The 25636-nt window shown below is 42.7% G+C and overlaps 1 protein-coding gene across 50 annotated transcripts in view; it reads left to right on the top strand.

Moving 5' to 3' along the window:
* Window positions 1–25114, top strand: part of PEAK1 (pseudopodium enriched atypical kinase 1) — a 319366-nt gene extending 294252 nt beyond the window's left edge. For 47 of the 50 annotated variants that reach the window (XM_063652409.1, XM_063652411.1, XM_063652408.1 and 44 more), the window contains one exon: window positions 10577–17752. In XM_063652409.1, the coding sequence (XP_063508479.1) occupies window positions 10577–11740 (1164 nt within the window). In that variant the 3' untranslated portion in view covers window positions 11741–17752. Of the gene's footprint in view, window positions 1–10576; window positions 17753–19699 lie in introns of those variants that run through there. The other 3 variants (XR_010123829.1, XR_010123828.1, XR_010123827.1) reach the window with 3 other exon arrangements.
* The last annotated feature ends 522 nt before the right edge of the window (window positions 25115–25636 follow it).

The following is a 25636-nucleotide window of genomic DNA, read 5'->3' as shown; positions in this document are numbered from 1 at the left end:
TAGTCCCATCCTCTAGTACCAATTATAAACAGCACCTGTTTAATGCTACTCAGCTTTTGCACACTCTGGTTCCTCTCTCTGGACTGCTCTTCTCCTGGGAGGCAGTATAATACAATAAAGAACTTCTGCATTGTGATCTGCTGTGACCTATTTCAGAATCACCTGAGGGATCCTCATTAAAAATGTCATTTCCTACAGAATCAGAATGGCTGGCAGTAAGGCCTTGGAAACTGCATTTGTAGCAAGTACCCCAAGTGGTTCCTATGTACAAAATGTGAAGACTGTTAACAAAGTGGCTAAGAATTTAGGCTTTTAAGTCAGACAGACCTGAGTTTAAATCTGTGCTTTAGCTACATATTAGCTGTTACCTTGGCCATTACTTGCCTTTTCTGTAAAATGGAAAAAAATACTTCAGGTCTTTTAAAACCATTGTAAAAAATCACAGAAGTTAATATGTATATAGTGATATATATACATACACACACACACACACACACACACACACAGTGCTGAGAGCATCATTTGGCACAAAGTTAAGCATTTAGTAAAAGTTGGTTATTCCTTCCTTTTCACATACTTAGAAAGCTCCTATGTATTCTTAAATAATCCAGCTCTGAATTTTCTTCTTTAATTTTCTGAGCACATGTTGCATGCTATACCTACTGGATTTCTTAATCACTGCATTATCATGAGACAGTTGTATAATTAAACAAAAACATGCTTCCTCTCCCCTCTCCCTACTATTGTACCTGACCTTTTCCATGGCGGGGACCATGGCTTATTAATCCTTATATCCTTAGCATCTATTATAATATCATGTACATAGTTGGCATTCAGTAAATATTTCTTGACCCTTCAAAAAATGTTTACTGTATAAAACATTGTGATATTTGTTGTAGTTTACAGAAATACATATGAATGAAACAAAGGGCTTGCCCTCAGGAAGCTTATATTCCAGTAAGAAAGACAAAGGCATAAATAATAGCTCTTAAAACAGATTATAATGAAAGTTCAGAGTGGTACACAGAGATGTAAAGATAAATGAAGATTAATGAATGAAATAAGTTATTAACACTTATCTTGGGGCCAATAAGAAAGGGCCTTTTGTATCCACTTTGCTGTTCTTTGTGGTAAATGCAGTACATTGAGAGAATAGTGGAAAATTAGGCTACGGAGAGATTAGAGAACAAATTTAGAGATTTGAGTGATGAGCTTAAGAGGTTAGACTTTATTTTGTGTTTTGTGGGAAGCCACTAAGTATTTTTAAACAGAAATAACATAAGATTTTGGATGACAGCTGTGGTAAGAGAGGTCAGAAGGACTGGAAGCAAGGAAGCCAGTCATTATGCTATTGCAGTAGTCCAGGTAAAATGAGACCTGATGTAAGGCAAAGGAAAAGAAGGGGCAGATGGCTAAAGAGCTGAGGAAGGCAGTAGACCATGTCTGGTGAGTATGGGATTAGGGCAGTGATGCTAAAATTTCAAGGTAGAACAACCTCCAAGAGAATGGTGATGCCATTAGTTGAAATATGAATCAGAAAAGCCAGAAAGATGAGATCTCAATGGGATATGCCCATAGGTGAGCCAAGTTGAGAGAACCGCAGGATCCAGGTAAAAATATGGGTTTGGTACTCAGAAGAGAGCTCAAGCCTAGAAATGTGGTCATAGACTTGATTTAGTTGAAACTGTGGGACTACATGAGATTGTAATGGAAGAGTCTGCAAAGTGGGAAAAGGCCCACACATCTAAGTGACCCAAAGCAGGAGCAATTGGAAAATCTGTAGCAAAAGGCAGGGCCCTACAGGCCAGAGTCCAAGGTTGCAGAGGGCTTGTGCAGAATGAAGACTCAGAAGAAGGCAAGAATTTAATGTCTTGTAAGCCTCAAGAAAATGCAATGTTGGTAATAATTGGGGTGAATGCCAGACACAGTGAGTTAAAGAGCAAACAGGAAGAGGAAGCTGTGGAGGCAGTGAGCACAGCCTACTTTTTAAATAAATGTTTTGGTGAAAGAAGAGCCAAATTGATTTCCAAACAATATTTGATTTTCAACTCTGATTTTCCATCTTGTCCATATCTTCTTTTATCCTCTCTTCCCCATTTGGTGAGCCACCACCCAGCAGATTGCATTGTCTGTCTCTGTGGGCTATATGTTGGCTGGCCTCCAGCCGTTAACTTAAATATTCCTGCTCGCAAAATAAAACTTAACATAAACTTAAGCCTGAACTTAACTTCCCTGTTCTATAATAAAAATCTACCTTGCTTTTTCCCTTTCAGAGAATCTGGGTAGGCACTGACCAAGAACATAATCCTCATATCCTCATAGTAGACTAAATCCTCATATCTAAATCCATAGTAGACTAATCCTTCATATCCTCATAGTAGACTAAAGCCAATTTTAGAAGGGCCTTCACCATTCTACACAGTGGGAAACTAAGGCCAGAGAGGAACAATCACTTCTGCATGGGGACACCAGCTTCATGGCAGGCTACCTCCTGACTCCTAGGTAGAACCTCTCCTATTATTTCATGCCTGAGGCAGTAAACTGACAGGATGGACAGTTGGCAAAATTATGGCTCAGTATCACTGAGATATTGTATTTTCATTGCACTTATGAGATCATTTTATAAAAAGTACTACCATGTGAGACCACAGAGGAAATTTGGATGCAGTTACTTTGAAGAGGATGCTAAAAATTTCACATAAGCAAAAAGTATAAATTTTTTAGTTATTTTCCAACAGTTCCAGAATTGAGATAGTAGGTATCTTTAAAGTAGTCCCAGTCTTTGTTCTCAAGGATAGAGCACACAAAACTCAGTAAAGATGTACACTTCCCTGTTACAAAAGAGGGGCTGCTTCCTTTCTTCCAGCTATGCCAGAATCTTGTTAAAAGCTTGTAATAATGTAGAGGTGAACTGTGGAGACCAGCATCTTTTACTGCATTTTTGACTCCAGAGTCTCCGTTTATCTCATTTGGGTGGATGCTGACAAAACAAGATACTAAATGAAAAAGCATTACAGGAACAACTATGATTGGTAGGAATTTACAACTAATTCAGACTATATATACAGGAAATTAATTACTGGCTTAGTGGTGAGGAAAAAACTAGAGGGGAAACCACTTCCACTTTCATAATTCAAAATAAATATTTTTAACAATGAAACTTTACAGAAAATGATTGATCAGCAGCCAACTACACATACTCATAGCCATCCTAGTTTGGTGTCCATTTTGTTTCAGGCTCAGTGCATACAGAAGCGCCTGAGTCTCAACTGGGAATTGATTTAGGAAGGAGAGGTTTTGGATGTTTGTGTAAACCTGGAATCAAAATTAGTTGTCTGGTGGGAAAAGGGAGCATGGCTTTAATTAATGAGGTGAGAGGATATAGTTGAGAATCACAAGTTGGAATTCAAGTTAATTGAATTCCTAATGTGGGCCCTGAGCTGGTTATTGGACTACTCTGTGCCTCAGTTTCTCTAGTATGAACATCCTGGGCATCATTCTGTCGGCCTAAATTACTGGCTCAGGAACACAAGTTATTTTCATTGGATACACATGCTGAGTGGGAGAGTGAAAAGCTTTGATGAGTACAAGTCACAAATAAAATGGTGAAATCTTACACAGTTGCCTTCTTGAATTTCTCTTCTAGGATCCAAAATCACTTTCTTGGGCATGTGAATATTTTTGCAGCAATTCAACCTGTAAATTACCTGGCCTACCCAACAGTTCTCATAGCAGATTCCTACAACATGGAGTCCTGAGTACTTTGGGCCCACACAGCATTTTATATATTAAACACTTAATCTATTTTGAACATAGTTGTAACAGCATTGAGTGTGTGTGTGGGTCTTAGCTCTGTAGCAGCAAGTATAGCAATACCCCTCCTAGGCAGATCAAGGAATTGAGGTCAATCACTGATCAGCCTATATTCTTAGAGTGGGGTTATACCAAATACTGGATATCAATTTAGAAGTTGCAGGGTTTCATTCTACGCTCACTCCCATTTGCAGTTGTACATTTGTGTGATGTGACAAAATGGCACAGATGGTGTAATGTGTGTGATCTTTAATGTTTCTCATTTTTTTCCCTCCACAATTCGTTCCCTATAGCATCCATCTCACTTAAGGTTCACTGAGGCACTATAGAATGCATAGAGTGAGATGGAAATGAGATTCCCTGCTGATAAACTGGAAGTAGGCGGAAGGCATACTGGGCCCATAATGGAAAAATCAGAGCTAATGTAGAATATTTTTGAAGAGTCTTATATTTTGTAATTATTGCTTTCTTTGGGGCAAAGGAGAGAAAATTGAATCGAATGACAAAGAGCCATGTTGTTTTGTATAGTTTCGTGCAGTACAAAATCAGCAAGCTCCCAGGGCAGCCTGGACTCAACAGACAGCCCTCACTGATCAGATTTCACTCATTTGTGTAGTCAGGTCATTCATGAGTGTTTATTATTCAGATTTATCTGCCGTTGCCCCCAGCCCATCACCTTGCCAACTTTTATCTGTTTCATAAAAGCTGTTCATATATTCTACCTGTTCTGAGTAAATAAGTCCTATGGCAGCACTGGATCAGATGCTGCCTTTTCTCAGAATCTTTTACAGACATATGGAGCAAGTACTACGTGCCTTGCTCTGTGCTAGGCCCTAAAGATACAAGTATCTGCTTGTAAAATAGACAAAAAAATGTCGGAGGAGGGAGGAAAGGGGGCAAGGGTTGAAAAACTGTTGGGTACTGTGTTCAGTACCTGGGTGATGGGATCAGTTGTACCTCAAACCTCAGCATCATGAGATATACCCAGGTAACAAACCTGCACATGTACCCCCTGAATCTAAAATAAAATTGAAAAAAATTATAAAAAAAATTTTTTAAAGATAAAAAATGTGATAACTGCAATAATAGAGATATGTACAAGATATAGAAGTAACACAGAAAGGGGATTTAGGGTATTTAGCACTTCCTCTCTCTGATAAAAGTAATGCCTGAGAAGGGCTTTAAAAGAAGTAGGAATCCCTCAGGCAGATGAGGGGTGACAAGGAGCCCCAAACTGAGAGAACACCTGGAGGGTAGAGTGGGTGGCTGGCTGCAGATAGCTCAATATAGTAAGAGCAAATGGAACACAGGTGGGAAGTAGGACTGGAAAGGGAGGCAAGGCCAGGACTTTTTCCTATGAGGATAAAGCGGAGCCGCTAGGAAATTTAAATGAGGAAATACCAGCTGTTGTTTTTAATGGCTCTGTAGCCATGTGGAAGATGTATTTGAGGGGATCACATTAGAGGCAGGCAGACCTGTTGGAAAGCTTTTGTGTTTGTCCAGGCAAGTGATGAAGGTAGCAAAAGAGATGGAGAAAAGAGGATAATTTGAAAGTTATTTAGAAGAAAAATCAATAAGAGTTGGTAATTAGCCATAGGGAGTGAAGATGTAGGAGAAATCCAAAGTGAATTTGGTTTCTCATCCAGGTAACAAAGCCATTCATCAAGAGAGGGAGTACTGGGAAAGCAGTGAGTTTGGTGGGACGAAGAGTTCAGGTTTGGTTATGTTGAGTTTAAGTAATCTATGGGTTGGGACATATATGGGAAGAAATCAAGTAGGTCATTGTATAGATGAGCCTAAAGCCCAAAGATAAGTGTGCATTACAAATGTAGATATGGAAGTCAGTAGTGTATATGACATGGTTGAAGCCGTGAGCAAGCTTGCTGAAGAGAGTTTGTCAATGAAAAACTAGGATGGAGAGCAGGCACTCCAAACACCAGCACTTCAAGGAACCTTTGGGAAAAAGGGTCAATGAAGAAGAATGGGTAACACCATGCCATTCAACGACAGATTAATTCCATAGTCATATCATCCAGTTTTGCACAGGTCCACCTTTCCCCCTATCCCTCTGACTTAGTTGCCTTAAACAGAATATCTGTTGTTGAGAGAGCATCAAGAGGTATGTCCTCTCACAGGTCCCAGGCTTTGTGATCATTCTGAAAGGTTCAGTAGTGTTAGACAGCACTATCTTCTCCCCAGCTATTTTTAATGGGACTTTACAGTCAAAGCCCCTGATGGTCTGCTTTTTAGAAGTTAGCTGTCTAGGTTGAAGTTATTACAAACATAAATGCTTTTTAATGACAAATTTGCCTCAAATGTATGCAGGGCAGTTGTCATGAGCAACATGGAAAATGAGCCCCTGAACCGAAATGTATGTTTGGAATTAAACTTTTCAGATTGTGGATGAGGAACCATTTTCAAGCTCTGTTTCCCTGCTAAGATTGTAAATGTTGGGTTCTTTGACCCGAGTCTGAGAAGGTCTCGGGAGAGGGTAATTTGGCTATGATTCTGGAACACAATATGTTGTTTCCCCTCTCTCCCAGTTTTCCGACAGATGATTTATCAGTGGTTAAAGGGTCCCCACCCCCTGTATTTAGGAATCTGGTCAGAATGCTTCAAGATGCTGTGTCTTACAGATGGGAAGTGCTCAGGAGCCATGAGATACTTGTTTGAATGATCAATTGATAATGAATTAATATTTTCCCTTCTCTGTCCTCACTTATCTTTATTAACCCAGACAAGCACCCAGTTTCCCTTCAAGCCTCTGTTTTTGCAACTGTAGGTTATTCATGTTGGTGCATATGTATATACCAGCTGGCTGGCTGTCCCTTTTGATGTTCCTCTGACTCCTCTGGAGAATAGCTCAAGCGGGCATTTCCTGTGAGCTGGCAAGTGGGCGAGGGTCACTGTGCCCAGGATGGGCTTCTCTTCCTGTCTGTGCTCTTCAACGAGGAGTTCCCTTGGCATGCATTTGGTATTGCCACCATCATAGAAGCAAAAACTTATCCAGAAAGAGGCCCTGTGGTGTATTTTACAAGAAGATTCAACCTTCAGCAGCCTGGTTTTGTTCTCCTGCTGCACAGTTTATAAGTAAATGACTCCTGGATGTTGATATTGCAGCTCCCTCTAGTGTACTGTGGCTCAGGCTCTCATACCATTTTTTCTTGCCTTTCAGAAAATATAGACAGCACAGAATCTGCCAAATTCACAGCATTTTAAGTAGATTTTCCCAAACATAGCCAAGGCAAATATGAGGTTATTTTTCCCCTGTTAGAAAAGGGAGTGTTTAATGAAGATGTGGGGCCATTCCAGTTCTAGTTTATTTTTATTCCTATTTTTAAATTTTGGAGGTCCTAGGAGGAGTCCTGAAGTAATCATTTATAGATTAAAGAGTAGCTGGCATGAACAAGTAGAATCTTTCTTGAGATTCCTCCTGCTACTCTTGAGATGCCAGCTACTCTTTATAAAGAAGGAATGTGAATTCTTTTCAAGAAAGATAATGAGAGCCAAGAAGAAGTTACTTTAATCCCTGGTAGAGAAAATACTGGGTAAGGGCAGAAGGAAAAAATTTGACAGGAAGAACCCTATCCATTTGTTCTGAAAAATTGGTTTGTTTTCTGAAATAACTTTTGAGCTAGAAATTTATTATCTGAAGTCAGGTCATTTTGAGGTGTTTTTTTTTTAACTAAAGGAGTTATTAATATTTGAAAAATGGCTACAATGTGGTACCTAGAATAATATAATACTCCTACCTAAATTAACATCATTGCAGGCTCCATAATAAAGATTTATGAGATACCCATCAAGCAAAATCCTATTATGGAAATCTCCATTGGTCTGTGTTTGGGTTGTAACTGTTTTCAGGGTTATGAACCAAGTAAAATCACTCTTTTTCCCTCCTCTTTTACACTCTAGTCTTCTCCCTTTTGCCTTTGCTCTTAAAGCTAGAGTGACTCATTATTCTTCAACCTGTCTACGTATTATAAAATGAAGAGATAAGGAAGTGCTGCCCACTCAGGTTGGCTATCTAGGGAGACCATTTTCCTTTAGAGCATCCAAAATCGTGGAACAATTTATCATTTCTTCTTCGTAAATCACTTTGATCCTTTATCTCAAGTAGATCTGTGGAGCTAAACATAAACTCTTATTGTAGTATCCACACTCTTGTCTACTCACAAAGCTCTGGAGGACCTTATAAAAATGTGTGTGTCTGTGTGAATGTCTAGATATAATTAGAATATCACAATTAAAATACGAGTCACAGTTAGAATACCTTCTCTGCTTCTAATGTTAAACTACAAGGTCACAATTTTTTTTTTCAGCCTGACTTGACATAGTTAAAACTAGACTTGGCCAAACAATTCTCTCTCATAGCTTTAGGTTGCCCTCTCTTGGATTCTAACATACTGCTGGTGTTAACTTTTTTGTCAGGGCTGACCCTGGCTTGGCGGTATTGAATGTTAGCAGTTCCTTTTTGCCTGTCCTCTATCAAACTTGTGGTCAGAGAGCCTCACTGCTGTGGCAGGTGGCTGTCGGGACTCAAAATAAAGATCTATTTTTCTGTTTTGTTCATTGTTTCAAAAAATTAGGATTCTCTAAGATTGCATTAGTTTGACATTTGCAAGTTGTTAACTGCTTTAGTCATTATCAGTGTTGCATTTGTACAACTTTGTAGTTTACAGATGTACTCTATATACTTGATCCCAATTAATCCTCACAACTGCCCTGTGAAGTAGATTTCAGTGTTCTTCATATTGTCTCCTTTAATAGGGAGACTGAGACCCAGAGAAATTAGTGAAATGCCCAAGGTTATACAGCTAGTAGCAAAGCTAAATCCCAGGCCTCCCAAGCCCTTGGGGAGTGTCCTTTTTTATAATGTAACAGCTAGAGTTTAACCATCCAATCTGATTCAGCCAAATTTAGTGGTATGAAGAGTTGAGACCCTTGAGCTTTCATTCCAGAAGACAATATAATATCGAGCAAATTTAACTGGCAATGGGGTTAATGGTGCCATGTGCTGGATCCAACTCCTATACAACTAAACAATGACTAGTATAGAATTTTTAAATACCTGGTAACACTTAAACGTGAAATATTGCCAACAGTGCAGTTATAAAAATAACAAATGTTATGATTGATGAGCATATAGGATTATATATTATACTGCGTATACTAAGACTTCGAGAGCTTTCCAGAGATAATATTTTCTGAAAGATATGTGTTTGAACTTGAACTCAGGCTGGGGACGTCTGTTCAAGACCAGAAGTTTGCTTGAAAAAGAAATACTTAGTATATCCTCAAACTGAATTAGATAGGTAGTAGAAGACTTGAAGGAGCTTGTGCTCAGGTATAGATAGATAGATAGATAGATTGATAGATTGATAGATTGATTTCCTTGGCACTGGTCACTGATATCAAGCTTCTTTAACTAATAAATATGATAAACTAGAGAATAAGAGAAAGAGAGAGAGAGATGCTTTTCTCCATTGAGACTCCCTTGCCTTTGATTTTTTTTTTTTTTAATCTATTTGAATGGAAATCAGAATGTGCTGCTTCTCAGAACTGGGTCCTATCTGAATCTTCCTAAGAATGTGTACATTTTTCTTTTTAAATAAAAATGACTAGAAATTGCTTTTTTAAGTTTTGCTTTTCTGTATTATTGTAATAAACACGCAGTGTAAACACTACAGAGAGTGCATGTTGCTGGGAGCCTTTGATATTTGTAACATGTGGCAGTGTGCCCCTGCTGAGGAGGGAGAGCAGAGAATGACCTTCAGTTAACAGGGTGTGGAGCAGATTCCAGACCAGACTATTATGATCCATGAACTAGTATTAGAGACTCAGTCTTCCACTGTCAGCCTCTCCATAGCATGAGGATAACCCATTTAGGGGTGGTTTTACTTACTTTTTGCTTTGATAACCCCTTAAGAGTAGAAATACAATCGTCACAGTATGTAGAACTCTTGGCTAACTTTTTTTGATCAAAAAATTCTTCCTTGATCCATAACCACTTAGTAAAGTTCTTTATAAAAGGTCTTATTGCCTCAATGGTGGGTATTAAATGAGGCCTGTTAAGAGAAAGCATAAAACTCAGAAAACCACCATTGAAATGTTGGTTTTGTTCTGACTAGGTCAGACCAGTGACTCTCTCAACCCTGCCAGTGAACCATGAGTGCCAGTGTTGTGACCATCACAATGACATTCATTGAAAAGTTAGGAAAACCCACAGTTTGCCTGGCCAATGTTATATCACTCTTCTAACTTGTGAGATGTTGACACAAAGGGTGATGGGTGATGAAATAAGGTATTTTGGTCTCCATTATGAGTCCATTGGCCTGCTGTATCTTTCTGGGCTACAAACCTCTACAGAAGTAAGTGAAAAATTATTTCGTTGTTGTTGTTCTGATGAGGTGCAAGGTTATAGTGGAAAGAGCAGGCTTTGGCATTAAACAAACTTAGGTTTGCACACATAACCCTGGGCTTTTTTTCTTTTTTGAATTCTTAGATCCTCAATCTACTTTGAAAGGTTAATGTGAGGACTAAAAATGGTACACATAAAGTGCTCACCACAGCCTGGCATGTAGACAACCATGAGAAACGGTTACCACCATTATTATTGTCACTTAACATGGGGCAAGCCTTGCTAACAACTTTACTATATGATCGTTTGTCCCTAACCAGTCACCTTCCAGTTAATCCTCCCTGATACATCATAAACCTGGTTATGAGAGTGTGAGTTTTAAATTGTTTTATTATCTTTCAGATCTGTAAGAGCAAAGCTAAAGAATCTCAGCAGTATTATCACAGCTTGGCTGTCCGGCAGAGTCTGGCTGTCCATTTTAACATTCAGCAGGACTGTGGTCATTTCCTTGCTGAAGTCCCTAACCGTCTGCTTCCCTGGGAGGATCCAGATGACCCTGAAAAGGATGAGGATGACATGGAAGAGACTGAAGAAGAAGCCAAAGGAGAAACGGATGGGAAAAACCCAAAGCCCTGTTCTGAAGCAGCATCATCCCAGAAAGAGAATCAGGGAGTCATGAGCAAGAAGCAGAGGAGCCATGTTGTGGTCATCACCAGGGAGGTTCCATGTCTTACTGTGGCTGATTTTGTGCGAGACTCTCTGGCCCAGCATGGGAAAAGCCCTGATTTGTATGAGAGGCAGGTATGTCTGCTGCTCTTACAGCTATGCTCTGGTCTTGAGCACCTCAAACCCTACCATGTCACTCACTGCGATCTACGCCTAGAGAACCTGCTACTTGTCCACTACCAGCCTGGGGGGACTGCCCAAGGCTTTGGGCCTGCAGAGCCCAGCCCCACCTCATCTTATCCCACTAGGCTTATAGTGAGCAACTTCTCTCAGGCCAAGCAGAAGAGCCATCTGGTGGACCCTGAGATCCTCCGGGACCAGTCTCGCCTTGCTCCAGAGATCATAACAGCTACCCAGTATAAAAAGTGTGATGAGTTCCAGACAGGCATCCTCATCTATGAGATGCTGCACCTACCCAACCCCTTTGATGAGAACCCAGAGCTGAAGGAGAGGGAATACACACGAGCAGACCTGCCTCGCATCCCATTCCGCTCCCCCTACTCCCGGGGTCTGCAGCAGCTGGCCAGCTGCCTCCTGAATCCCAACCCTTCTGAGCGGATCCTCATTTCAGACGCCAAAGGCATCCTCCAGTGTCTGCTCTGGGGCCCCCGCGAAGATCTCTTCCAGACTTTCACCGCCTGCCCTAGCCTAGTACAGAGGAATACCCTGCTCCAAAACTGGCTAGACATCAAGCGAACACTGCTCATGATCAAGTTTGCTGAGAAGTCCCTGGACAGGGAAGGTGGGATCAACCTTGAGGACTGGCTTTGTGCTCAGTATTTGGCTTTTGCCACTACAGACTCCCTCAGTTGTATTGTGAAAATTCTGCAGCACCGTTAACGTGTACCTGGATGATACTTTTACCACATCTTCACCTTCTTCATATCACCCATGCACTTCCCCTTCCTAGTGCTCACTCCAAATTCAAGGAAAGAAGAAAGACAAACCTCTATCCCTGTCCATGAACAAGTGGGTCCATTCAGAAAGGTTATCCACTGCCCCAGATTGAATGAGAAGCTGAGTCTGTCTTAACTTTACAGAAATTCAGCTGCACAAACTTGCGTTTGCCTTCCCTTGAAACACCTTCTATCCTAATAGTCCCATAAATGCAGGTAAAAATGAAAATCCATATTCTTGAAGGGACAGCTTCTTTGGTATGAACTCAGTGAGCCAGTGAGCTGTGTCCGTTTCCTCCATAATTCTGGATATCACCTATCTTTTTAGCACCAAGTATTTATTCTCACTAGCAGTAGACAGACTTAACCAGTCTCTACCATGACCCAGTAGACTCTGACAACAGACTCTTCCTTTAAGGTGTCAACAACTGACTTACTAGGCAAAACTGCCATCCTTAGCATCAGCCCAGTTTTGGTTACCAGGGACTACATCCTTTGTTCCAGGAGGCAGTAGAAAGAAAAGGAGAGATCCCATCCTTGGGTCATAGACCCATTTTCATTGCCATTATCTGTAAGTATGTGCACTGCATGGAGGACAGCCCTAATAGTCTCCCCTCTGCTGCCACTGCCTGATTCTCCACTCTGTCCCCACTTGCCAGTGAAGTTTGGATTTATCAGCCACTTGTGGCCCATTACAGAGCTGACCCAAGGTGGTGTCACCAATGCCTCAGCAGGGTGGAGTGCAGTTCAGAGCTTATAAATAGCTGGCAGGGCACGAGGAGATGATTTTCTTGCATGTGCAATTCTCTAGGGGCCATCAGGGAACAGAGTTTAAAGTACCCTTTGATTACTGTCAGAACTGTCAGCATTTGCAGTTTTCCCCGAGCAGTAATTGGCCAGCTCCCTTCTATCAGTAGCCAGTGTTAACTAGTTTACCAAATGCTGTAAACAATTGCCCTGAATGAAATAGCTGTCAGTGGAGCTCTAAGATCTCCTTTAGAGGGCACAGTGAGGTGGGCTGTTGGGATGGCCGTAGGCAGGGGAGAGGAAGAAGGCCACTGATGAGACTGCTGACCTCCTCAGAATGTTGACCTCTTCTAGAGAGACTGCCTCCCAGTGTAAGTGGCTCATTGCTCCTTCTGACTCTCTCTAAAATGGCTCTGGAGGACAGCTCACAGGAATTCTGATTGCTGAGGTGGGTGATTGAGAGCTGTTCACCATGTGTGCAGCCTGTGCTCCCCTCCTATGGATGTATGTGCAATTTTTGTATGTATTTTTTTAGCTGTATATTACAGTGTTTATGTTGCAACTTCACCTGAAGCGAGTCTACAGAAACCTTCCCCCTTCTTCCCTTGGCACATATTTGCGCTAAGAGATGAGCGTTCCTTCCACTGGGGGGGGGGTGTGTGTGTGTGTGTGTGTGTGTATACACGTGTGCACCTGTGCTTGTTTTATTCAAAACTGTGAGTATGTGTTTACTTTAACCTTGAAATCCCAAGAGTCACTCGAACAATGTGTGTGTACACTTGTGTGCCCATGTGTGCGTGCACACGCATGCTGGAAGTAGAGGCCAGGCCTCTAGAGAAGCAACCTGTGGCAGGGTTGACAGACATGTTCTCTGTGCCTAGTGAGTGAGTGAGGAGCCTTGAGGCCCCTCATCTACCAGTACAGAGTTTCCTTAAAGCCAAGACTGATTGTGCAGTATTACTTACATAGCACATTAGTGGCCTTGGAAATTTCTAAACTTTTAACATTTTTAACAGCCTTTCATGTGATTCATGTATATCAAAGAGGATCAGGAAAGGAAAATAATGTATTTTATTGTGCTCTTATTACTTTTTTAAGTGATTGCAATATGTGAGGCTCTATTTGGAGAATGTCCTTACCCCCTGGCCAGCAATATAGGACTCACAGGAAAGAAGGCTGGTTAGCCCACAAAGAGTCTTGCCTCCTCTAGCCAGAGTGTAGGGCTCTCCTCCTAGGAATGGCCATGGAGTGGGCATGCTGCTGCAGGCCAGCAGTCCGCTCTTGGTGTCCTGTGGCATGGCCGCACCTTGCCTTGAAGGTTGGTGTTTGGTTCATCTTAGCATAGACCATGTGCACATAACTCCTTGCCTGATTATGCACTGAAGTGGCAGCACACAGACCACTGACCATGTCAGCCAGCACATTCCCTTAACCTCCCCCACCTCCCATCTTGCAATGGCTTGCATATTGAGATATACCTTCTCAATGTCATGTTCTTGGTGCCTTGCCCATGTACATTTGAATGTTGACTATTTAATGAGGTTACATATTTAATGCAGAATGTTTCCTGGTCCCTCTATTTGTTATGTCTCTACTTATCTTTTTTTTTCTTTCTCTTTTTCTGTTATGATTTGGATCCAGTCTTCACTTTAACTCTATGGTATAATAAGCATGGACACCTCCACTACCATTATCTTACAGCACTGGTAAACTGAGCACCTCTTCACATCAGATGTTTTTAGTACTGTTTTTATATTCAGATTTGTTAAGGGCAAAAGATGAATGCAAACTAGCCAGAGAAAAGCCTCAGGCTTCCCAGAGACAGGTGGCTAGATTAATTTTTCTCTGGGTGATGGCCAAAGAATGTGAGATAGGGAAGGGGGTGTTACAGGTTAGAACAGAATAGAGAAAGAAACTATATTTCTAGGCAAAAAATACTACATGAGTTGGTCTTCAGAATATTTTTCCAAAAAAAATGAAATTCAGTCAATTTAACATTATCACAAATATTTTTCATTTTAATTGTGGTAGGAACTTTGAATTTGTTCATCAACTGGAAAGAAATCCTACCCTCTGTAGACACGTACACACACATTTTATATATATATATGTTTGAATTTTGACTAGTATAGCACTTTACGTTTTCTCAAGTAACAGGAAGTTATTGCCTTCAATATTGATTGGAAATTGTTTTCTATTGAAGTCTATACTACAGAGTTTTCCATTTATATTGAGAGTTTGAACAATTAAGCTCCTATTGGAACTTTTCCTTAAGCCACATGAGCATGAACAATCTCTGTGACACTTGGGTGCTAGAGAAACACAACAGTGGCTAAAGTAGCCAAGAGCAAGACTGAATGTATAGCAGAGTGCCTTGTTAGAGTGATAACTTAGTCTTGGAAGCAATTCAGTGGATGTTTCATAAAGAGGACTAGAACTTCAAGAAGCCTCCTGTGCTGGCTGAGGTGAGCCCTTTTGGTATATGTACACTACTGGGTTGCCTAGAAGCCAATTCATGAAAAATAACAGCAGGATGAGAAAAAGAGTCACTGTAACCTGTGGAACAACAACATAAGAATCACCAACCCCTAGGCTGAGCTAGAACTGGAAGCCAGGAATACGGCAATGAGTTTCAAGATTTGCCCTCAGAAGCTGAACTGGGTGAGGTATGGGTTGGGGTGAGGGCACAAGCACTCATCCTACCTACCCTGCTGCTGTTGAGGAGCTAGAAGTAAAACATTGGTTAGGATTTTAACAGTTGGAGTAGCCTCCCATTATCAGATTAAGTGGGGGTCAGTTTTGCTTCTAAACTCAGAATAAGTTTGTAAACATGGGAAAGTCTAAGCCAAGAGATCTAAAGCTCTAGAAATATTAATGACATTTCTGGGAGTAAAACTACCAAAAATTATATCTTAAAAGTTTCTAGTAGTATAAAGTTCCCAGGCCGGGCGCGGTGGCTCACGCCTGTAATCCCAACACTTTAGGAGGGTGAGGTGAGCAGATCACCTGAGGTCAGGAGTTTGAGACCAGCCTGGCCAACATGGTGAAACCCCATCCCTACTAAAAATACAAAAATTAGCCAGGCATGGTGGCAGGCACCTGTAATCTCAGCTACTTGGGAGGCTGAGGCTGAGGCAAGAGAATCGCTTGAGCCCAGGAGGCAGAGGTTGCAGTGAGCCAGGATCACGCCATCGCACTCCAGCCTGGGAGATAAGAGTGAGACTTCGTCTCAAAAAAAAGTTTCCAGGAAAGATCTTTGGGTCCTACTAAGCGTCTCAATTTTGAGTTATGAATACTTTGGTTCTGGGAAGTAACCTGACATTTGGTTTTGCTGGAATTAGGGTTTTCACTAGATTTCACTGCAATTAGGATTTTCTTCTAGATTTTACCAGCAGTGATCTGAAAAAGTACAGGCTAGTCCCAGAAATAGAGATGGATTTAGGATACTACACTATATTTCAAATGATTCTAGATGTGTAAATATAGTATGAACATTCTTGGAGAGGGGTGAGACAAACTGGACTTGCTGGGCCAACCCTGGCATGTTTTTCAACCCTGGCATGTAGTTGATAAGGATTGAAAATTCTGCTCCAGCCTAATGAGTGAACAGGATGGCTGCCCACAAAACCAGGTTATTAGTTTTACCTCATTGAAGCTCATATTTTCAAAGGCCCAAAGTGCTGTGCCGAGACAAATCCAAGTGCTGCTCTTGCCGAAGTGCGCACTGAAGTCCAGCTGTCCGTGCTTACAGCAGTGCCAAAAGTGGGGATTCCATGGACCAAAAACGGTGCCGTAAGGGAAGCCAGAAGAGTTGCGGTGCAAGATCCTGGGAGAGATTATACCAAAGAAATCAAGCCTTTTTATCCTGATGCTTCTAAGATGATGAGGGTGAGCTGTGACAGATGCCGTGGGAGGGGAGTTCACATACATTCCATGTCAAGGCATTTAGCTGATAAATCCATCCTCAGAAAAGCACCTTTTTAAAAAGAAGTCCATTTTGTATATTAGAAGATGATGATGATGATGATGATGATGATGATGATGATGAAGAAAGCCCTGGCAGATACAAAGTTCCTCAGTATTTAAGGAGAAGGATCTCTTCCATGTCCCCTTGACATGACTGTGGCTATTGCCCAAACCTCAGCTTGAGAATATCATATCCGTATAATACTGAGAGCAGAAGATTTTTTTAAAGAGATATGGTAGTTTTAATAGGTTTGTTTAAAGAACTCTTGGGAAATTTCTTAACAAATTGTAATTGTTTTTATAAACCTTCCTACAGAGCTGTTTACCATTCATCATCACCATCATTTAATATCTATAAGTGCCCAGAATGTACAAGGTGCTATACAGCTGTTAAACACCCCCTCCCTGCAACTGTTTAAAATTAGAAAAGATTTTTGCATCACCCACTGCTAGAAGCTTTCCCCACGTAGGTGGGCTGCAAGGGCCTGTATTCCCAACATCCCATTACATGTTTCCCACTCCAGAAAGTCTCTGGGTTTATTCCAGCTTTTTATCTTGACGTGTCCCATCCACCCCCATGGTTTGGTTTGGTTTTGTTTTGTTTTTTAAATCAAGAAAGTTTCAGGGAATCAAAAGAGGTTGGACATTTTTTAACCTAGCAGAAGTACAGAGTCATATATTTTGCTACGAATATTGTTGTAGTACAGAAAACCCACTTTGCCCGTTAGTGTGTGGATAGTATGTGTGTGTCCGCACTCAGGATAACTTGAATGTTGAACCAGACATAGGGTTCATTTTTGAAAGGTTAAACCACACTGCTTAAGGAACTTGCTCCAAATACTACTTGGTTATCCCTTCCTTTACCAGTTAGAACTAAAGAGTGTGATGTATGAACACACTGGGTTGGGATTTTCTGTTGAGGATATGCAGGGCATTTTGGCATGAGGCAAATACAGAAGCAAGATTTCATTCTACTTGGTGATTTGAATCATGACAGTCCTCATTCCAATCTCTCTTTAATTCTCTCTGGCCCTGCCCACACTCTATATTTGAAAATCTTGTTTTTGCTCTTTCCGGAGCTTCACCCCTCTACTTACATATTGTAAAGTTGTATAAATCTATCATTGAAAGGTCCCCTCTGCCACCAGTGGCGCCACCCTTTGGTTTGCTGTGGTACTTTGCTGTGTACTCTGTGGTATCATGTTACTGTGTAAATAAATTCATTTTAATACACACTAAAAAACAGACAAATGCTTGTCCTTTTGGCAACTCTTCCACACTGACATGCTGGGGAGGGTTTGGTTGCAGACATGGTTATGTCTTGTCCCCCCAGGGTAGGTGCTCTGTCCATAACGCAGGAAATGGTGGCTTTCAGCTTGTGTGCCTTCTGCACTCTGGGTCCTCATCCCCTGCTGACATGGATTATATTTCTCTTTATTCCCTGCCTAATCTGAGGAAATCAGGCCCCAAAGAGAAAGCGAAGGCATTCTGCTTTTCCCAGACCTCAGAAGGCTGCAGGTTTGCTGTGTGAGATCGCCCCCTGGTGAGCAATCACCTGCAGGCTTCCTGGGTTTGTACTGCACGTTGAGAGGCTTGATTAGCTGGCTCTGGCTGACCCTCTCCGTGGAAATCAGAGCTATTCCGGTAATATGAGCGGGGGCAGGGCCTGGTACTGCATCATCTGCAAGATTCACATGCCTTTGACACAGTGATACACGGGCCTCACAAAGGCAGACAAGCTAACGTGTGGACACTTCAGCAGCACAGAGGAGGCCGCCTGGCTTAAGCAGGAAGAGTCAGCAGTGGTAGCAACAACTGCCGCATTATGAGAGGAGAATAGATGAAAAGGCAAACCTGTAGATTCTAAATTTAGAGCAGATTTTAGAGCACCAAACCCTTTGCAGTGGACACTGTCTCCAACCCAGTGTCTCTGCTCTTCTCCACTAGCAAGCACTCTGGAATTTGCAGATGCTGTTTTTAAGGCATACCCCAGAAGAGTGGCTGCCAGACTTGAGGTTTATGTTGCTGAGGAGCAACATAACAGAACCCATGTTGGTGTGGACCCAAAAGCTCTCTGTGTGTTGCCTGGGCCCAGGAGGAAGGGTCAACAGCAAGACTGACTAGACAATCCCCAGGGACACAGGCCCTGCCTGCTACAGCTGTGTAGCCTGCTTGCTGGAGAAGAGCCTAGGGAACTTCCCTTCTAGTTGTCAGCACAACACACTGGCTTCTGGGGGAAAGGAAGCAAAGAAAAAAGTAGGCAGTTGGGGTTGGGAGGTCACAGAAACAGAGCGCGCCAGGACCAGGCTGCTGTGTGAAGCTCCGCTGGCCTGAGTGGTCACCCTGTGTGCCAGGCCAAGTCTCACTAACGCAGGACTCCATAACAACTGTTTCAGTACTGACTGAGTGATTAAATTAAATATTAAAAGCTGAAGGGGCCACTGCCCTTATACGAAGGCTGAAATGTAACAAAAGCTCCACTGGGAGTTTTGCCTAGACCTTTCCTGGGCCTTGAAGCATGACAAAATAACGAAGGAATTCTTAACAGGACCTGTTTAGGATTAAACAAGTTTATCGGGGGTCTGAAGGAACTCCCCACACCTCCATGATTTAGCAGGAGACAAGATTAAGGGTAATCGCCCCAGCACTTGGACCCATTTAGATTAAGTAAACTTACTGAGGCTCCAGAGGAAGGTCTTCAAGACTCAGACCTTAGTTATAGATTGAAAGAAGTTGGCCCGGTGCGGTGGCTCACACCTGTAATCCCAGCATTTTGGGAGGCCGAGGTGGGTGGATCATGAGGTCAGGAGATCGAGACCATCCTGGCTAACACGGTGAAACCCCATCTCTACTAAAAATACAAAAAAGTTAGCCAGGCTTGGTGCCAGGCACTTGTAGTCCTAGCTACTTAGGAGGCTGGGGCAGGAGAATGGCGTGAACCCGGGAGGTGGAGTTTGCAGTGAGCCGAGATTGCTCCACTGCACTCCAGCCTGGGTGACAGAACGAGACTCAATCTCAAAATAAATAAATAAATAGTCACATGTCTTTAGGTGAATGCACACTTACACAGACATATAGCTTAGAAGGTATATAAGATGTGGGAAACCGTAATTTTGAGTTGATCTGGTGATAACTTCGAGGCCTTCTCCCTGTAACTGGTTACAGAAATAAAAACTCTCTTCTCTCCCAGTTCATCTGCATCTCGTTACTGGGCCGCAAGAATAAGCAGCCTGACCCCCAGTTTGGTCCAGGAACACCCGGAGCCCTGAAAGGATACAGGCCAGTGGATGGTGGGACCAGTTCAGGATTGCCCAAGCCAGACTCCAGGTGAGGTGGAACAAGGCCAGAAAAAACACTGAGTTTCTATTCTTCAGTGGGATCACTTTGTCCTTTGGTGTAACTGGAGAGCCTGGAGATAAATTATCCTATTCCCCTTCCCCATCACATCACCCAGCGTGGGATTCATTCCTGAGAATTCCGTTAGTGGTCCTCAGTGACACCATCCTGTCTGACTCTGGGTTGTCCAGAGGCGATGGGCCACTGACATTTGGATGAGGCCTTTGGCAGCTCCATGCCTGCAGAGTGTTGTCTTTCAACCTAAGCCACAGAGAATCTTGATTTCTTTCCTGCCCGGAGTGAATTGGTGTGGGGAGCTCTCCGTTGCCTGGGGTTGTAAGTGTGTACCTTCTGCTCCAGGAACTCTTTGCCTCCTCTCCAAGGCCTAGCAAATTATGCTTCCTTTTAAGTGAGTTTGCACTCTCTTCTACAAGGGAAGGAACTTCATTAGTGCCATAGGAGCCAAGAACTGCAGTTGGCAGATCACAAGTTGTTGTTAAGAGCAGCTCAAGGCAATTACAGCTGAAACTTAAAAATTGGATTTCACACTGGGTGGGGGGGTAGGAGGGAATTTGTTGCCAAGATCCAGTTCTCTCAAATTTGCAAACCTCTAAAAGGAAATAGGCTTTTTGGACACAAACTGACTTCCTTGAGATCCCAGATAAACCTCTGTACAGGTATGTGCACGGACACACACACACACACACACACACACACACACACACCAACTAATGGCTCCCTTGCCCTCTGGGAGGTGCATGGAAGCAACCAGAAAGCTGAGTGATAATGCTGTGAGGGCTTCTGAGGAATCTGCAATTATAAGGACCAGGGTCCTCTAGAGAAGTAACTCTCATGCAGGAAGTGGGAGGGGTATAGGGACTTGGGTTTTCCCCACCAGGACCACCCATTGCTCACCAGCTCACACTTGAGCTGGAGTCAAAGATAGAGCAAAAAACTCCAAGCCTATGGTTCATCTTTGCCCTGGGATGGGGGATGGGAGGCAAATTGTACCTCAGGTAAAGAGAATGTGGAGGGATAAAGTCACCAGGCCCCCCAGGGAGGGGCAAAGTTGAATGCCTTGAAGAGCTGAGATGCTTGTCTTCCAGGGTAAAGGAGTCTGTCTCTAGAAAGCCAGCCCTGGGGGTGCTTTCCCATGAACTAGCTTAACAGCTTAATTTTATCTTCACAATCTGGTGAGGTGGTTTCTAGAATTATCCCCATTTTACTCATGTGAAAACAAGCCAGAGAGCGTTTGTTTGCCCCAGATCCTTAGTAAGGGAACTACGATTTGTCCTCCAGCAGCCGTACTCCACCTCCCAGCTTCCTGGAGTGAGGGACAGTCCTCCCTCACTCTCTAGCTGTCACCCCAGTATCATCAGTGGCTTCTTGGTGTCCAGAGAAGAAAAATCCAATTGCTGAGTCTGTGTCCTCCACCTCTCATGCTTATTGCTGACTAAGTGTTGCAGCAGCCCCACTCTCCAGGCTGGCCTGGGAGACATGCATTGAAATTCTCTGCGCCCGCATCGTTCCTGTTCTTTTTCTCCCTGTTCTTCAGGGCCCCATTCAGCCAAGAAGCTTTTGGGATGATATCCATCTGAAATCACCAACTGACTCCCCAGCTTCAGCTCCTGGCCTGGTGTGTGTGTGTGTGTCTGTGTGTGCACCTCCCTTCTCGTGAGCTCCTCCAGGGAGGCCATGGCTTTAGCTGCTCTGCCTGCTGTCCTTGGTGTCTGACTCAACTAACAGGAAGAGAGGAGGAAGAGAACCGCCCCTGGCTGCTCCACTGGTCCAGGCCCTGGTCCAGGCTTTCCCACACATTAACCTCATTTGATCTCCACTACAGCCATTTTACAGATGAGGAAACTCAGAGTGGGTAAGAAACTTGCCTAAAGCTGCATAGCTGGTAAGTGGTAGAGCTGAGATTCAAACCTAGGCTTGAAGCCAGTTCTCCCCACCACCATACGAGTCTTTGTCTATTGGCTTGTTTTTGTGCCAGCGGATAGGCCCAGGCCTATGGGTGTTTGCTCCAACTGTGACAGACTGGGGTAGTCAAGGAGTGCTTCCTGATGTGGGCAGAGAGTGTGAGTGAGAAGAAAGAGCTGGCTAGGCTGAGCAGTCAGATCTGTAGCTTCCCTGTAGGGCCAGCACCTTTCCCTGTCAGACCTTCACTGAGCTCCTATGGGATCGCCAGGCCAACACAAGGCATTGGCACTGGCCATCTTTGAGACGTTTCCTCTCAAGGTCCCTGAGCAGACTTGCCTGTTTGCTCTTCATCCTCCCTACAGAGGGGCCTCCCAGGACTGCTTCTGGAACCACAAAGGCAACTAAGTGGCCAACAGCTGCCACAGAGCAACTGACAACCTTCTTTTCCTTTTTGTCTTTTTCTTTCTTTTTGGCTAATAATCTGCTTTCCATTCACCTACCCCCTCCACTCCCACCCTGTCATGGTAATCAGGGTTGTAAAGTCCTCAACCCCTAAGAGCTCCATGCTTGAGCAAATATATACAAGACATACGCATATAGCTGTAGAGTTCCACTCTCTTACAGAAATTAGATCTTACTGTGTACAATACTCTGCAAATTGCTTTTCTTACTTAACAATATATCATTGGCCAGGCGTGGTGGCTCACGCATATAATCCCAGCACTTTGGGAGGATCGCTTGAGCTCAGAAGTTAGACCAGCCTGGGCAACATGTTGAAACTCCATCTCTACAAAAAAATACAAAAATTAGCCAGGTGTGATAGCATACTACTGTGGTCCCAGCTATTCAGGAGGCTGAGGAGGGAGGATCACTTGAGCCTAGGAGGTCGAGGCTGCAGTGAGCCATGAACTGCACTCCAGCCTGGGGAACAAAGTGAGATCCTGTCTCAAAACAAAAACAAAAACAAAAACAAAAAAATCATGGACACAGTATTTCTTAAAAGGTAGCTTCTCGCACTAAAAATAATAGCATTACATAACATACATATATACAAATTTTATTATTATTATTTCCACTTCTTCAGGCATTCAGTCACATAGGGATGACTAAACAACAAAATATGAGAAACTACTAAGAAGTATAAAAGGAGATGCACAGATACAGAGATGAACTATCAGGTTGTCTCAAATTTTAGTGAAATTTGAATTTTAAATCTCAATGAGTTTTTTTTTCTGGAGTGAGAAACTTTACAAAATGGTTTTCAGAGTCACTTGGAGGAATGAATATATGAAAGAAACCCAGAAATTTTTGAAATTGAGGGCATAATTGAGCATATGAAAAAGCTATGATCAATAAAACAGTGTGATACAGGTACAAGAAAAAACAGATCAATGTAATAGAATAGGTAACCTAAAAATAGTATCAGTATGAAACTAGTATATGTAATATAGGATAAGTAAGACATCACTATATGAGAAGGGAAGGAAGTTTATCCAATAAACTGTGCTGGTACAATTGGTTAGCTATTTGAAAAATGTTAATCTGCATACTATAAGCTAATACAAATCCAAACAGATCAAACAGAGTTACATGCCACAAAGGAAAGAAAAGAAAAATCTCAAGAACTAGAAAGAATGCCAAGTCAATGCATGTTTTATCTCTTGTTGAGAAAGGACTTTGTAAGCTAAGAGACAGTGGAAGGCGTCTGAAAGGGAAAGATCAATAGGTTTGACTAAAGGTGATAAACCTTTGTCCACGGAAAACAGCAAAAACAAAATCGAAAAGTAAATAACCCAGAAAAAAGATTTCAACACATATAACATAGGGTTAAAATTCTGAGTTATAAAGAGCTGATACAAATCATTAGGAACATAAAACACTAATAGGTGAGAACAGAGAAGTCACAGAAGAACCCAAATGTTTAACCTTTCTAGAAACAAGGGAAATAACCAAAGGTGGCATATCTAAAAAAAATTTTAACAGCTTTTTCTGATTGATTATAAAAATAATGCCTGTTTACAGTAGAACATGTGGAAGGTAAAATTGACCCACTAGGTCACCATCTAGAAATGACCACCATTAACATTTACTGTATATCCTGCAACTCCTGTTTACTCTGCCTTTTTCTTTTTAAATTAAGATCATATTGTTGGCATCTCATTTTCCACCTATCAAATTAACAAAGCTTTTTTTTAAAGCTTATACTCCCTGCTGGTGACAGGGTATACAGTTCAGTCAATGTTGGTGCGATTGAATTGGATGGAAAGGGGCTTGATTCATCCTGTCCTGGGGTGTTGGGCAAGGACCGACTCCAGTAGTCAGCATGGTGGTGGGTAATAGAGATTTCACATCTCCAAGGTCAAAGTGACAGAGTCACCAGGGAGCTTTTCGAAAGGAAAGACCACCCAAGTCCAGTGACTCCAAGACCCCCTCCTCCCCAGGGTCCTTCAGCTGTTCTGAGCTTGTAAGGGGCCTCTCTGCCTGAATCTGGATTTAGCTCCAGGTTCCACCTCTGACAAACTGTGTCCTCAGCCACTCTCTCAGCCTTGGTTTTGATGGGGATTCCTACCTCACAGGGTCATTGTCAGGATGAAAGGACACAGTCTAGCAAGTGTGTTTAGTCCACTGCCAGGCAATAGTAAGTGCTCAAATATTGTTGATCAAAAAGGCAAACTCTGAGTGGGTATTTACTTTCTGTTTTTGTAACCAAGGACTCATCAGGGGATTTTTGCTGAACAAAGGTACTGTGAATTCAAATCTCAGCCTCATAAGAATCAGAAAACTGCTTGCAGCTTTTGAGTGGCAATTTCTCCAGCTTTCCAAATATCTCCTGGCTGAATTTCAGAAAGCCCGGTTGACAGTCGTTTCTCTGAACACCTCCTACCTGCCCATGGTGACATAGCACATCAGAGGCAGAAATGGGTTCATGCCTCTGAATCCAAGCCTGCCTTCCTCCCTACACAACCTGGACCCTTTATTGGTGGAGAGTCAGGCACAGTGGTAAACTGACAAGGCACAGGGCTGCGATGGGAAGTGGGGGGGTGAGGATGAAAGCAGCTGTCGAGGGCCCCTCTAGCTCTGGGCCTGTGTGCTCTTTAGAGGGTGTCTGTGTCCCGAAGCACCCCCTCCATCCCTCAGCAAGGGGCTGGCCCAGGCCCTCACCCTTCTTCAGAGCCCGCTGCCCACATCAGAGCCCTCATTTCGGCTCCCCTCATGACACTGCCTTGCATAATAAATGCTTCAGTTGAATGTACTTTATTTTGGGGAAAGTCATTAAACTCCTTTTGTGGAAACATTTTAATTGAATTAGATTGTTTTCTGATTGTAATAAATGTTAATTAATTGAGTGGGCTGAGTGTCCTTTGATGTAGCTGGCTTCTCTCAGTTTAATTAGGTGAATGTGGACTTATTTCTTTTTGCTATGAGTCTGTGGTTTAAATTTATCTTTTCAGCTAATAAAGTGATCAGGCGAATGCAGGGAGCAGATTATTTCTTATATCTGAAATTTAATAGTCTGCTTCGCTCACAGAGCCAAGTGGCAGCCTCTGCTTGGCATCATTGGGGCGTGACCCAGTTCTCCATCTTGGCTTGATGAGGTTTCTCCATTTCTCTTGGGAAAAGAAAGAAGTTTTAAGTTCTACAAACATGCCTTTATCTCAAGGATACTAGTCACCTTGGGGAGTGATGCTGTTGGTTCCCACAGGTGTGACTGACCTGAGAGGCAGGTGGTCTGCAAGGCAGCCAAGACTCCCGAGCTTTTCGTCCATCCCTGGAGCAGGCAGGCAGGACTTGGGTAGGTACTGAAACTCAGAACAGCCAGCAGACTCTGGCAGCTTCCTCATTGTAGAGATGCTGCAGCTGCAGCCCA

The sequence above is a fragment of the Pongo pygmaeus genome, chromosome 16 (assembly GCF_028885625.2).
Source record: "Pongo pygmaeus isolate AG05252 chromosome 16, NHGRI_mPonPyg2-v2.0_pri, whole genome shotgun sequence".
Classification (NCBI taxonomy): Eukaryota; Metazoa; Chordata; class Mammalia; order Primates; family Hominidae; genus Pongo; species Pongo pygmaeus.
The sequence above is the reverse complement of the archived record's forward strand: the minus strand, read 5'-3'. Positions and strand labels throughout refer to the sequence as shown.